Source organism: Salmo trutta, chromosome 5 (genome assembly GCF_901001165.1).
Source record: "Salmo trutta chromosome 5, fSalTru1.1, whole genome shotgun sequence".
Classification (NCBI taxonomy): domain Eukaryota; kingdom Metazoa; phylum Chordata; class Actinopteri; order Salmoniformes; family Salmonidae; genus Salmo; species Salmo trutta.
In genome coordinates, this window is record NC_042961.1 from 24,840,165 (window position 1) to 24,853,882 (window position 13,718).

At 41.5% G+C, this 13,718-nt stretch overlaps 3 protein-coding genes across 5 annotated transcripts in view; 1 reads left to right on the plus strand and 2 right to left on the minus strand.

Annotated features, from left to right (window-relative positions):
- The window catches only part of ttc7a (tetratricopeptide repeat domain 7A), a 42,097-nt gene extending 38,143 nt beyond the window's left edge, over nucleotides 1-3,954 (minus strand). Inside the window, exons 1-2 of one of the 3 annotated variants that reach the window (XM_029753091.1) lie at nucleotides 3,732-3,952; nucleotides 1,105-1,268 (exon numbers count right to left, since the gene is read on the minus strand). In XM_029753091.1, coding sequence (XP_029608951.1) covers nucleotides 1,105-1,268; nucleotides 3,732-3,864 — 297 coding nt within the window. In that variant the 5' untranslated portion in view covers nucleotides 3,865-3,952. Of the gene's footprint in view, nucleotides 1-1,104; nucleotides 1,269-3,731 lie in introns of all 3 variants that reach the window. The other 2 variants (XM_029753092.1, XM_029753093.1) reach the window with 2 other exon arrangements.
- A 637-nt stretch (nucleotides 3,955-4,591) lies between these two features.
- On the plus strand, nucleotides 4,592-8,853 carry mcfd2 (multiple coagulation factor deficiency 2, ER cargo receptor complex subunit). The gene is made up of 5 exons (XM_029753094.1): nucleotides 4,592-4,691; nucleotides 5,283-5,467; nucleotides 5,942-6,128; nucleotides 6,394-6,553; nucleotides 6,679-8,853. Exons 3-5 carry the CDS (start codon nucleotides 5,959-5,961, stop codon nucleotides 6,808-6,810), a joined length of 462 nt encoding a protein of 153 aa, XP_029608954.1. The 5' UTR covers nucleotides 4,592-4,691; nucleotides 5,283-5,467; nucleotides 5,942-5,958; the 3' UTR covers nucleotides 6,811-8,853.
- A 1,023-nt stretch (nucleotides 8,854-9,876) lies between these two features.
- On the minus strand, nucleotides 9,877-12,899 carry prop1 (PROP paired-like homeobox 1). The gene is made up of 3 exons (XM_029753095.1): nucleotides 11,832-12,899; nucleotides 10,870-11,093; nucleotides 9,877-10,656 (listed from the first exon to the last, which is right to left on the minus strand). The coding sequence occupies exons 1-3, from the start codon at nucleotides 12,025-12,027 to the stop codon at nucleotides 10,258-10,260; spliced, it is 819 nt and encodes a 272-aa protein (XP_029608955.1). The 5' UTR covers nucleotides 12,028-12,899; the 3' UTR covers nucleotides 9,877-10,257.
- Between the last annotated feature and the right edge of the window lie 819 nt (nucleotides 12,900-13,718).

Genomic DNA, 13,718 nt, shown 5'->3' on the forward strand with positions numbered 1-13,718 from the left:
CTGCCCGGCCAAACGGAGCAATCAGGGGAGAAGGGCCTTGGTCAGGGAGGTGACCAAGAACCCGATGGTCACTCTGACAGAGCTCCAGAGTTCCTCTGTGGAGATGGGAGAACTGTCCAGAAGGACAACCATCTCTGCAGCACTCCACCAATCAGGCCTTTATGGTTCAGTGGCCAGACGGAAGCCACTCCTCAGTAAAAGGCACATGGCAGCCCGCTTGGAGTTTGTCAAAAGGCACCTAAAGGACTCTCAGACCATGAGAAACAAGATTATCTGGTCTGATGAAACCAACATTGAACTCTTTGGCCTGAATACCAAGCGTCACGTATGGAGTAAACCTGACACCATCCCTACGGTGAAGCATGGTGGTGGCAGCATCATTCTGTGGGGATGTTTTTCAGGGACTGGGAGACTAGTCAAGATCAAGGGAAAGATGAACGAAGCAAAGTATAGAGAGATCCATGATGAAAACCTGCTCCAGAGCGCTAAGGACCTCAGACTGGGGCAAAGGTTCACCTTCCAATAGGACAATGACTCTAATCACACAGCCAAGACAAAGAAAGAAGTGGCCTTGGAACAAGTCTCTGAATGTCCTTGAATGGCCCAGCCAGAGCACGATCGAACATCTCTGGAGAAACCTGAAAATAGCTGTGCAGCATCGCTCCCCATCCAACCTGACAGAGGTTGAGAGGATCTGCAGAGTCCCCAAATACAGGTGTGCCAAGCTTGTAGCGTCATACCCAAGAAGACACAAGGCTGTAAACGCTGTCAAAGGTGCTTCAATAAAGTACTGAGTAAAAGGTCTGAATACTTATGTAAATGTGATATTTCAGTATTTCTAAAAACCTGTTTATGCTTTGTCATTATGGGCTATTGTGTGTAAATTGATGAGGAAAAAAACAATGTAATCCATTTTAGAATAAGATTGTAACGTAACAAAATGTGGACAAAGTCGAGGAGTCCGAATACTTTCCGAATGCGCTGTATAAAGAATAGACTGATTGGAAACTTGGTGAAACAAGTTAACGAGATAGAAAGCTAAGTAGAATAGGAGGAAGTAAGATGTAGAGGGAGGTGACACAGAGGGGAGATGCTCAGACTGACCCCCAGGAGCCCCCTGCTCAGGATGGAGTTGAGGTAGCCCTTTGACCGGGTCAGTTTGGGCTGGTTGATGTCCGTCAAAGGTGTAGCATTGCGTAACAGACTCAGGTTGTCCTGTAGACACTCCTCCAGCAGGGCCTCTGCCAATAACAGTGTCCCGTAGTCATCTGGAGGAGGGCACAGGGAAATAGGACAGAATTCAGAGTAGTGAAGTGGTTGGTGGGCTGAGTGCAGAGTGGGAGTCCAGGGTCAGGGGTCAGCTGCTTTGGGACACAAAATAAACCCAGTCCAATCCATCATAGCATCATTTCCCACAAGCCCCTGAGAGAAGGGAGAAAAAAACTCCAGGGGAGCCTAAAACTGAAGTCACTGGATGGCAATAGAAGTCACTTGCATACACATTCTGTATTAGAGCCTTCCTGTTTGGTCCAGCTCTCACTCCTCTCCTGTCTCTGGTGGTGTGTTCTGATGCCAAGTCTGTGACTGGAGTTTATGTCCTGGCATCTCTGACATACTGTAGCACCTCATGCTTATGAGACCAGCCCAGTCAAGGTTTGTCACCGAAAGGGAGGATAGGGGCTGGAGAATGTTTAATGTGATGTACAGGGTTTGGGATGAACTGATTACATGTAAATCAGTTAGATATAATCTGATTACAAAAAACTGTAATCTGTAATCAGTTACGTTACCAGCAAACATATTGTAATCAGATGACAGATACTTTTGGAAAAATGAATGATTACTTCTTGGATTACTTTTAAATTCACAAATGATGTTTGGGAAAAAATACATTGACACCTTTCTGTTTTCTCAATGACATTCAATTCAGCATTGAAAAAAGCCCAATTTTAAGTTTGTTCCTCCTGAGCGGATCTGACCACAAGTCAGAGACCACTATGATGACACACCAAATGTGTTTGATGGATCATTTTTGTCTTCTAATGCCTCTTAAGGGGAAAGCAATCCAAAAGTAACGGAAAGTTATCCGATTACGTTACTGTGAAAAGTTATGTTACTGATTACAATTTTGGACAGGTAACTAGTAACAGATTACATTTCGAAAGTAACCCACCCAACCCTCGTGATGTACAGTATTTATTTTGTATTTGTATTTAACCTTTATTTAACTAGGCAAGTCAGTTAAGAACAAATTCTTATTTTCAATGACGGCCTACTAAGTAAAGAATATGCATAAAACAAATCATTCTGCTCTATAAAACATTAACTACAATCTAGTAGCAACGTGGAATGTTCATGTGGTGAATAAATTCTTCAGGAGAATAACGAATCCTCTACAAGGCATCTGAATAAAGCTACATTATCTTCAACACACTGTTCTGATCTCAAAACTTCCTGGTCAGACTGATCGTAATTTCACCCGTCTTGAATTGCAACTTGTAGTCGATGCCTACAGATATGGCAGCTCTGCTTCTAGCTTCTAAGCAACTTTGCAGTATTTCGTTTTTTTTGTGTGTTATTTCTTACATTATTAAGCCAGATTTTTGGTGGGGCCTTCCACCCGATTATGCAACACTGCACTTTAGAGGCTGCTGCCCTATATAAATAGACTTGGAATCACTGGCCACTGTAACAATGGAACACTAGTCACTTTAATAATATTTAAATAATGTTTACATACAGCTTTACTCATCTCAAATGTATATACTGTATTCTATTCTACTGTATTTTAGTCAATGCCACTCTGACATTGCTCGATCTAATATTTATATGTTTCTAAATTCCATTCTTTTACTTTTAGATTTGTGCGTGTCGTTGTAAATTGTTACATATTATTGCACTGTTGGAGCTAGGAACACAAGCATTTCGCTACACCCGGCAATAACATCTGCTAAGTACTTGAACAAAAAAAATGTTGATTTGATTTGAACAACTAGGGACAGTGTTGTTACAAAATCAAGAATGGCAAAACTATGGGCAAACTGTCAACATCAAGACAGACTTTAACAGAAGACCAGCTTGGGATGACATGAATTCTACACACTCTAGCATAACACATTTAGCAGTTCTGTACACCTGCCGGCCTGGTGAAAACAGTCTCAGGTGGGCAGTGGGAATTCCATCCGGCTGATCAAATGACATATAAGATTTGGATATTAACACAATAACAGTGACATGCAGCAAGGTTGTGAGCCATGTCACCTTACCCCATGTTTACTTTAACTATATGAGTTGAGGGGAGTAGCTACATTTTGCAACCCACTTCAGACTGAGTACACAGTAGATTTGAGTGTATAGACTTTACTCCTGGTGAATGTGCTCGAGTGGTGTGTTATAATACATGGAAAATCATTTAAAAAAGAACAAATGATAGTGATAGTGACAATCAGTTAATACATGTTCCCTACAATATGTTCTATGTTTTAAACATTGTCCATTGAGAGGTGTAAGATGATTATGTAGTTGTTCGAATTGTAAGCTACTGCAGTTTGGGCATTCCTAAAGCTGTTAGTTTTCATTGTTTGCAGAGTAGGCGCATGACATTGCGCTTACTTGCAGAGTACAAAGTCCAACTCATGCGGAACTATTGCCATCCCTGTCTGGACATGTGACAAAAACTTACTCAGAAAAAAGAAACCTATACCAGAATCCAACAGGTAGTTATCACTCACCGTCTTCGTGAAATCGGGCGGCCACGAGTTGCTCTACGATAGTGGGTATCTTGTCCCACTGGCACTCTGCTCTGTGGCGGTCGATCTCCGCTTCCAGGCGGTATTGTGAGAAAGAGACCCTGTTGGATGCCATGCCCGCTCTAGATCCCGATCTGTCTCGGTGACCGTGGGAGTAACTGCGGACTGACAAACAAATAAGGAATAAAGTGTAATGCCATCTATGAGCATGTGCGGCTGCCCGAACGTCCCTCCTCATTAACATTTTGGGTGGACATGTCAAAATATTATGTAATCACCATTTATTCTTAAATACCAATCAGTCAATGTGGACACAATGAAAAAAAGCTATGCGGTTACAGTTGTATACAAACTCAGAGGCTACTGTAGGACAGGTGCTTCGGTTTGAGGATGAGATTGGGAGATTTGTGTGTACCCGTTGTGTGTACTTTTGTAGATTCAGATTTGTTTATTTTTCATAATAACTATTTCATGAAGTTGCTTATGATTGCTTTATAGCCAGTCAATATATAATAACTCCTTGTAGTCGACTCTACCCTATTACGCTTGTATTAAGTTTGCATACAATAGGTCTACACACCTGAAATATTTTAGGAAGAAAATCAATGTTTGTAGAAGTATTTTTTTCTTTACGCTACATTGTAATACGGTAGAGGCAACACATTAGCTAGCCTATAGGCTGCTGAAAACGGTTTGCTTTTGAAGTGCCTTTTGTCCTAGATAACCGTCCTAGATTTCCCTTCAAAAGCTTTCCCTAACTAGATCAATCAATTCCTGGGATTAGCGCTAATAGTTTACTAGAGTGCAGAGGGTATAGATAAAACAGTAAAGTTCAAACTGTGGATCTAAGAGACAGACAGGTGGCAAGTTATTATTCAGGATTGTACGGCAGTGTATGTCCAATCCCTCAATACATCCTAAATAGGCTACTGCATTTAAAAGGTAAATTCTCAACTATTTCCATTGCCCGACTTTCAGGTTTTGTGGCTAAAGGTAGCTACACCTGCCATACGGTCTGCTCAGACATTTCAGCCTTGTATGGTAACGCGTGACTATGAGGGTCTCAGCGGTTGAAAAACCATTGGTAAAGAACGTAACACTTTACATGTTACAAACTGAATACAAAAATGTATACGTTTAATTGGCGAGTGCCTTATTTGGGAGAGGGCAAACAATTATGTTAACGACCATTTGTCAAGAATACAATACACTATTTAATGTACCTTGACATGATGGTAGAACACATTTTTTTGCTGGCATAGCTGCTAAATCGGTCTTTCACAAAAACATTGGAAAACGACAGCTCGAACACTTGACTAGCTTACACAGCAAACTAATGTTTAGGTCAAGTGACCTACGACTACATGCGATTAGAGTTTTCTACAGCTAATCCAACCTCAAATCTACGGAAAATAGATTTGGTGGCTTCATTTTCCCTATGACAGGTTGACATTTGCTTGTCAGATGTGTTTACTTATCAAATTCAACCAAATACCCAGTTAACAACAACATTCACATTCCTGTTTTGCACAGGTGTCTGGGTTTGGCAACTGCACGCCTTCAAATCTCTGACGCAAAATGCCGATATCCAATCAGAATTTAGCTGTCGTGTCCGTAAGTTGAAAGGTGACTACGGCTCGCAGCGATGCCCAAAAAGGTTGAAGAAAATACAAATAGTTAATTTACAAGCGAACTATTCCAAGTCTGTTTGTCAACTGGTGAGTGTGCATTTTAATCGTTCATATCGCTGCAGATCCATTACGGTGTGCTTGTTATCACCTTAATGATCTTGCTAAACTAACTGCTGTCCTTAAACCAACTAGGTGCAAGTGTAATTAACTTTAGCCAGCCATGTGTCTATCAACAACATCACTAGCTAGATTGTATTCTGAACTGTACATATAATAACATATCACTGAAAACAATGAAGCTATTATTGCCTGAAAATAATTCAATTCCATTTGATCGATCTTCTGATTCTTCTGTCATGTATGTGTTTCCAAAAGTTAACATCTGGGTTCATAGATGGATCACCTATTTCTAGTGGAAGCTCTTGCCATTCAGTGACGAGTGACACTGGCTGTTCTGTGCCTTCACCTTGCTTGCAACCATTGTTCATATTATTCAGCTTTGATTAACTTTGTTGTTAAAATTATGGCCCTTGCTCACGCTCTCTGTCTGTATCTGTGTAGTTACTGTACAGCCCAGAATGGTGTTAAGAGTACGTAGCAGCAGGAGGAGCGTGGCGTGGGGCTGGCTACTCCTGGTCTCCTGCTTTCTGCTGTCTGTTCGTTCCCATGAGCAGGCAGCCCACGAACACCCACCGGAGAGTCACCGTCCTAACATGCACCTGGACAAGAACATGGTCCATGACAGAGAGTGAGTAAAGGGTTGTGTTCATTAGGATATTCTGCTCTTAAATGCTTTGCAACAGGAGAAGAAGCAAACGTTTCTTATTGGACAAGTACAGATGGATAGATAGATAGATAGATAGATAGATAGATATAACTATTATCTATCTATCTATCTGTCTATGTATCTATCTATCTAAATAGTTTGCTCTATTCCAAGCTTTACCTATAATTTGGCTGACAGTGTGTGCATGGTTAATGCACTGAGCAGTGTCTCTCCTATGTCCTGTAAGACACATCATGGAGCACCTGGAAGGTGTGATTGACAAGCCGGAGTCGGATATGTCGCCGCAGGAGCTGCAGTTGCACTACTTTAAGATGCACGATTATGACGGCAACAACTTACTGGATGGGCTGGAGTTGGCCACAGCCATCACTCATGTACACAAAGAGGTATGTGTGAAAGGAAAAACATAATATATAAAGAAAATGATATTATCAGCCAATGATGCCACATACGGTATGTACTTTATTCACCTATACACACGTGCACTTCCATGTTTCCATATTTTCTGCAGGAAAAAGGTGAGGATAGCCAGCCTATGAAAGAGGAGGACCTCACAAGCCTTATAGATGATGTTCTGAGGGACAATGACAAAAACAACGACGGGTACATAGACTACGCCGAGTTTGCCAGGTCCCTGGAGTAGAGGAGAGACGGTGCCTAACTACTGGGGTCTGGCTCTGTGCACTGCACACAACCACACCACTTTCTCCACCACACCACTTTAATTTACCTGAGCCAGTGTGCATGTCTCACTCTCTCTGTGGGGCTATCACTATCCTTCATCCGTCCAGACAGCATGTATACCAGAGGTGGGCAAACTTCTTGGCTTGAGGGCCACATTGGGATTTTCGAAATTCAACGAAGGGTCGCACAGATTTGTTTTGACCGATAGTATTATTTTTTGTTTGTTTGTCAAAACCTATTTGCGGGTCAGAAAAAGGGCAGTAATTTGAAAATATTTAGGTCCGTTATCATTTCTACATACTTTCTATCTAGTTTTAGACGTTCAAGTGTGACCTGGAGGTTTTAACCCCCGTCCCCAAAATAAAAGGGTTTTACTCAAAACTCCTGTGTACGGATTGAAAGGTTTGCCCAGCCCTGATATATATATATAGTAGATTATTAAATTATTACTGTAATTATTAAACTGCCAAATTTGTCTATTGTATGCTAGCAACTAAACTAGTTTAGTCATGTTAGAATGAAATTCTTGAGCAGGTATTTACCTAAGCGCTGCTTTGCTGTATAAAATCCAGGATTATGGACCAAAGGTTTTGATATTTATGCATCCAATCAAGTTAGGCCATTAATGACAACTGCCTGTGGCCCTTAACTTTAAGAGTGGCCTTTACTATTACTGCACCATTCTTGTACTATTACTCATAGTGGGAATGTTACAACTCGGATGCAGTATACTGTACCACAGAGTATGTGGGAATGTTACAGCCCAGATGCAGTATACTGTACCACAGAGTATGTGGGAATGTTACAGCCCAGATGCAGTATACTGTACCACAGAGTATGTGGGAATGTTACAGCCCGGATGCAGTATACTGTACCACAGAGTATGTGGGAATGTTACAGCCCGGATGCAGTATACTGTACCACAGAGTATGTGGGAATGTTACAGCCCGGATGCAGTATACTGTACCACAGAGTATGTGGGAATGTTACAGCCCGGATGCAGTATACTGTACCACAGAGTGTGTGGGAATGTTACAGCCCGGATGCAGTATACTGTACCACAGAGTGTGTGGGAATGTTACAGCCCGGATGCAGTATACTGTACCACAGAGTGTGTGGGAATGGCAAAGCAGGTTTGAAGGATTTGTCTGACGCTCAGAAACAAGCCATAAACAGGGCTGCTTTCAGTTGGAACAAAATGGAAGACGGTGTTTAGAAACGGAGGCAGTAAAACCTGGGCTAGTCCTACAAGTATGCTCATTCTTGTTTTCAAAAACGCTTTCTCCCATTTGTTCGTACTGAATGTGACTCAGGTAACATAAAAGCCACACTTGGTACGGGTTTGACTGTGTTTGACCAGAACCAATCACAAATCATTTTCCTGCTGATCCACACATACTTTACATCTCTTACATAGTCTGTTACCCACCTACATGAAATCACAATTCCGCTTACAGCAGGGCTGATACTTGAGATGAACAGCATTTGAATTTAATACAGAAGATGTGTTGTGCTGCGCATTGTGATTTTTTTTTCATCACTGGATTCACTTTGACTTATAGCACAGTGAGACCTCTGGGTGACAGCAATACTGAAGGGTTAACTTAATTTTACAGATGTGTTATAAGTAGAATGCAGGGTTATGTTGCTATAAATGTTAGTGGCCTATTGAAGTAATGATGTTACATTATGTGTAGTTACACCACACTTGATTCTTTCCAAATGAGCTCCATTGCTGTTAAACAGTTACAGATCATTAGGTTACCAGGTCTTTATGCTATAAGGCCCAGGTCTATATTCGACCCATTTATAATACTTCTAAATGTATACTGAAACTTTATTTGTTACAAAAGAGTTCTAATTTCATCATTCAGTGAGGTTGTTCGGTGAATACAGGTTATTAGAATAAAAATGTTATTAAAATCTATAAAATGACAAGATTAGTAGACACATGCAACTGTGTTGTCTTTAATATGCTGCAATAAACAAATATATGAATGTCTTCTCTGTTGATGTCGTTTTATGTTGAATATGTCTCAAAGTGGCATTCACATACTGTAGCCTTTTTGAGTGCATGTTAGTGCAGATCTGTCTGAGGTGTAGGTTATGATAATTAGCAGATACCCATAGACTTCCAGTCATTGTGCTAACGCTAGTTAGCAATTCCGCTAGCACTAGTTAGCACCTTCCTTCAAACCTCATGCAGAGATAAAAATGGTTAATTTGACTCTGGGGGAAGTAGATAAAGGGCCTCATTGCCAAAATCCTGAAGTATCCCTTTAAGTCAAAACCACTCAAGAACATACTCTGTCTCTTTGGTAAGCAACTCAGGTGTAGATTTGGCCTTGTGTATTAGGTTATTGTCCTGCTGAAAGGGGAATGCTTCTCTCATTGTCTAGAAAGCAGACAACCAGGTTTTCCTCTAGGATGTTGCCTGTGCTTAGCTCCATTCAGTTTATTTTTTTATCCTGAAAAACGCCCCAGTCCTTAACAATTACAAGCATACCCATAATATGATGCAGCCACCACTATGCTTGAAAATATGGAGAGTGGTACATAGTAATGTATGGTATTGGATTTGCCCAAAACATAACACTTTGTATTCAGGACAAAGAGTCCATGCAACTCATTATGTGACTTGTTAAGCACATTCTTACTCCTGAACTTATTTAGGCTTGCCATAACAGAGGTTGAATGCTTATTGACTCAAAACATTTCAGCTTTTCATTCTGAACAAATTTGTCAGAATATCTAAAAACATAATTCCACTATGACATTATGGGGTATTGCGTGTAGGCCAGTGTCAAAAAAAATCTACATTTAATCAATTTTAAATTCAGGCTGTAACACAGCAAAATTTGAAAAAGTCTAGGGGTGTGAATACTTTCTGAAGGCACTGTACGAAATGGATGACGTTTTACACAATTGTGGGGACCCGTTTTGACTTGTGAACGCTACTTTCAAATCTACTGGCTGAAATTATACAAAACCTTTCTAGCATCACTTTAACATTTAAACAAACAAATCACTCCCAATACACACTACTTTATTTACTGTGAAAATACAAAAGGCATTGTTAGGAGAAAGATGTATAGTATATATTTCAGACAATCTATATGGATAATTCAAAATTACCCACAAATGTCTTTCTCTCAGTTAGGCTACCCTGAACTTTAATCTGATAGTCACAGAAAACATGCAATGTCAGGTATTCAATGGGAGAAGGAGTTAAGTCATTCTCACTATTCTCTAAATTCTTCCTGTTCTTTAGTTACTAGCTATCACTGCATAGATACAAAAAACTGTATTTTGTAATCTAATCTAAGGTGCAATGAATAACTGTTAGTTCTTTGAGACACAGCCTATAAGAGCTTGTCTACCTCCTGACGTAGAAGTTACTCTTCCTTTAGTCCCAGTGAGAGCCAGGGTCTAGAGCAGGCATGGAGGTCAGGGAGAAGACAGGTGTGGCCAGGTTGCTTGGTGGGGCTCCAATGTTCCGTAGCGGGCTGTACCACTCCTCGTGCTGGCGGGGGGGTTGTGGCTCTGGTGGGACTGTGGGGCAGGAACACTGGCTGGCTGTGCCTGGGTGGTGGGAGTGGGAGTAACCACCTGAGGGCAGCATAGAGGGGAACCGGGGGATATGGTGAGCCAGGGAGTGAGGGTAGTACTGACGGGTCAACCCTGTGGACTGAACACACATGCTGCCCAACAGTGCCCCGTGCCCTGGCATCATGGCCATTGGCAAGAGCTTCTGAGACGCACGCTCCTGCCTGCGGTATTTGGCGCGGCGATTTTGGAACCATACCTGTGAAATACAATAAGAAATCAGTCTTAACTGGGTTGAATTTGAGATTTAACCATTTTATAGGACAATGGATAATAAGTACGTCATGGCCTTTCCTTTGTAAATGAAAACTGTTTGAGTTAGACATGGCAAGTATTATCAACTTTCCCACCCAGGATAAAAAAAAATGTATGAAATCCCTGTGTACTGATAAATAGGCCCAAGCCCACTGACCTGTATGCGTGCCTCATTGAGTTTGGTGAGCCGCGCTAGTTCCTCACGGCAGTAGATGTCGGGGTAGTGGTTCTGTCCAAACGCCATCTCCAGCTGGTCCAGCTGCTTGTGACTGAAGGTGGTGCGATGGCGCCTGCGCGCTGGGGATGGATAGGCTCTCCCACGCCTGCTGAGCCCTAGGGCCATACTGTCAAATGGGCCTTTTCTGGCTGGGCTGCCCACATCTGTAGGCGGGATAAGAATAGGTCGAGTGGGTGAGGACTTTGAATTGAACAGTCAATTGTGGCCGAGTTTCTTGATTATACTCTCTAGTTCACGTTTCATGAGGTAGGCCGGACAGGCCTATAGACCTACTTGTGTTTCACTTTCAACACATAGGAAGTCGCCCACATTTGTAAGGACACATTTCACTGATGAATGTCCTTCTAAAAAAAAAATAGGGATTACATGACTTTATCTTTCCCATCAACCTCGAGCAACCTAATAGCCACGAGGCTTTGCTGACCAAATTCAATCTCGTGAGAAAGAGATACCAGAGACATGAGGATTTGACCAAGATTAAGTTAACAATAGCTAACAGTGACTAATTTGTCAAATTGGTTGACATAGTTGACTGGCTGTTCACATTACGCTGGATGGAGAACAGACATAATGAACAGGGAACTGACTAAAATTGTATTTTATATTTTACATTTTTTGTTTGTTTCTTATTCTTTCAATCATTTTCCTCAAAGTCTAGAAATATAAAGGACTTCCCATTTTTCAGTCCATTTTCATATAAATATTTGAATGGAAACAATTAGCTAATACTACAACATCAACTCATGATGTTTACACTTAAATCATGCAGATATAAATGAAAGGCCCACAACCACGTATCATATGTTATTAATAACGTAACTTCAGCATCCAATTTTGACTGATCCAATAGAATCTTGACAGAAAATAGCATTTTGACTAACCTGCGCTGGAGCTGACGATGGTAATATCAGGGTACATCTCTGCACGCTGCTGCTGACTCTTGGCACCATCCACGGGTGACTTAACCTGGGCCATCTTCACAGGTGTGGTCTGTGATGCTACAGTCAGGAACGCTAGCATACATTGAGCTACCTGTTGTTTTTCCCCACCGTGTCTAACCGTGACATCACATGCCATTCCCACCCACCTCTACATTTACCTGGCTATGGCTTTCCTCGAGTGTCTTCTCAGGTCACGTAAGGTCACAAAAGGTCATGGGCTACAAGATTTACTCAAGGCAGACGGAAAGTGACAAAATGCTCACCGAGTCACAAGAATTCAAGCATTATGCTTGTCTATGGGATTGATTCCATTGAAAATGATGTTCATTGAAAATGTCTATCCTGTATTCTAATTTATCATGTTTATTCTTGATATGAAATCAAACATAATACCATAATCTACCTTGGATTTAAAAAATATTTTTGCATTCATTCACTTCTTTACAATATTACTGAAGTGCAAGTTGGACATGTAAAACAAACTGAGTGACATTTGCTGAGTGAAATTGCAATTGTACCTATGTCCACTAGGTGGCAACACAACCTTTACTGTCTGTCCATGAGAGTGTGCTAGGGAGACTGCTCTTTGGTACAGATTAGTCTCCCTCCCCAGCACACTCTCCTGTCCTCTCTCATCCTGACTTATTATTAGGCTGTAGGTAAAAAATGACAGGTTCATAGCTACGTCTCTGTCTTTCTTTCAACATGTTATCTCAAATGACCCTACTCCCTACCGTTCGTTTTTTTCTGTTCAACTCAAATGTTTTCTCATGGGAATTGAGCTGGTATGACAGTGTTGGCAGTCATTCCCATGATGCTAAACTCAGCGCAGGCCAGTGCAGAAGAATGGTCTTTTCACATGAGTGGACACTGGGCAGAGTCCCAAATATACCCAAGTCATGACAGGAGAGCATGTAGGCCGATTCAGAAACTTTTAGTGGGCAAGCAATGTCAATTTATCCTCAGTGAAAAAAAGTATAATTTACCACTATATGGGATGGGCCATCACAAGAGCTGTACAGGTGTGTGTGTGTGTGTGTGTGTGTGTGTGTGTGTGTGTGTGTGTGTGTGTGTGTGTGTGTGTGTGTGTGTGTGTGTGTGTGTGTGTGTGTGTGTGTGTGTGTGTGTGTGTGTGTGTGTGTGTGTGTGTGTGTGTGTGTGTGTGTGTGTGTGTGTGTGTGTGTGTGTGTGAGAGAGAGAGTCTTCATCCCCATTTAACCTGCTTGTGTAATGGTGCCATCATTGGACGTTTGATCTCACCTCCATGTGATGTAGTCATCCTCGTCAAAGCACTTATTAATAAGCATCAGGAACATTACATCTAAGGAGCCAACATGTAAGAGTGTAGTAGGGACTAGGGATTGTTTGTATTCCCAGAAAAAAGGGTAACACTTCATAGCCTGCAGGAATAATGCATTATGCTGCAGTTATAATGCATTGTACAACTTGCAATAAGCATACATGACCTCCTGTGAGGTTTTATACACTGCTCATGATACCTGGATTACGAAACCCACTGAATACCTGATCAGCTTTCACATGGAAAAGCTCTTGTTGAATTGCCCAAAAAATACATGTTAGAATGAATAAACTGCAAGATCTTGTCTTGACAAAGTCCCTTTCCTTGTTCAAATGTCTCTTTATGTAAAAAGGCCTAATTTGATTCCTTGTGATATATTGTCTCTGAGGGCATAGTGATGCCTCAGCCTCCTCTCACCATCACGTCTGTCTGTGCCAACTCCTCTACAGATCCCACATTGATCTTTCCTGTTCCCAACCACTGGCCTAAACAACTGACTCAATTTGTCTATGTATCCGCCCGCCCAC

What these genes read in the sequence shown, in the direction of transcription:
- mcfd2 (XM_029753094.1), top strand. Translation starts at nt 5,959, where the DNA reads ATGGTGTTAAGAGTACGTAGCAGCAGGAGGAGCGTGGCGTGGGGCTGG. An exon ending in AACATGGTCCATGACAGAGA is followed by an intron (nt 6,129 to 6,393) that starts GTGAGTAAAGGG and finishes ATGTCCTGTAAG; the next exon opens with ACACATCATGGAGCACCTGG. An exon ending in TCACTCATGTACACAAAGAG is followed by an intron (nt 6,554 to 6,678) that starts GTATGTGTGAAA and finishes TATTTTCTGCAG; the next exon opens with GAAAAAGGTGAGGATAGCCA.
- prop1 (XM_029753095.1), bottom strand. Translation starts at nt 12,027, where the DNA reads ATGGCATGTGATGTCACGGTTAGACACGGTGGGGAAAAACAACAGGTA. An exon ending in CATCGTCAGCTCCAGCGCAG is followed by an intron (nt 11,094 to 11,831) that starts GTTAGTCAAAAT and finishes TCCCGCCTACAG; the next exon opens with ATGTGGGCAGCCCAGCCAGA. An exon ending in TCAATGAGGCACGCATACAG is followed by an intron (nt 10,657 to 10,869) that starts GTCAGTGGGCTT and finishes TGTATTTCACAG; the next exon opens with GTATGGTTCCAAAATCGCCG.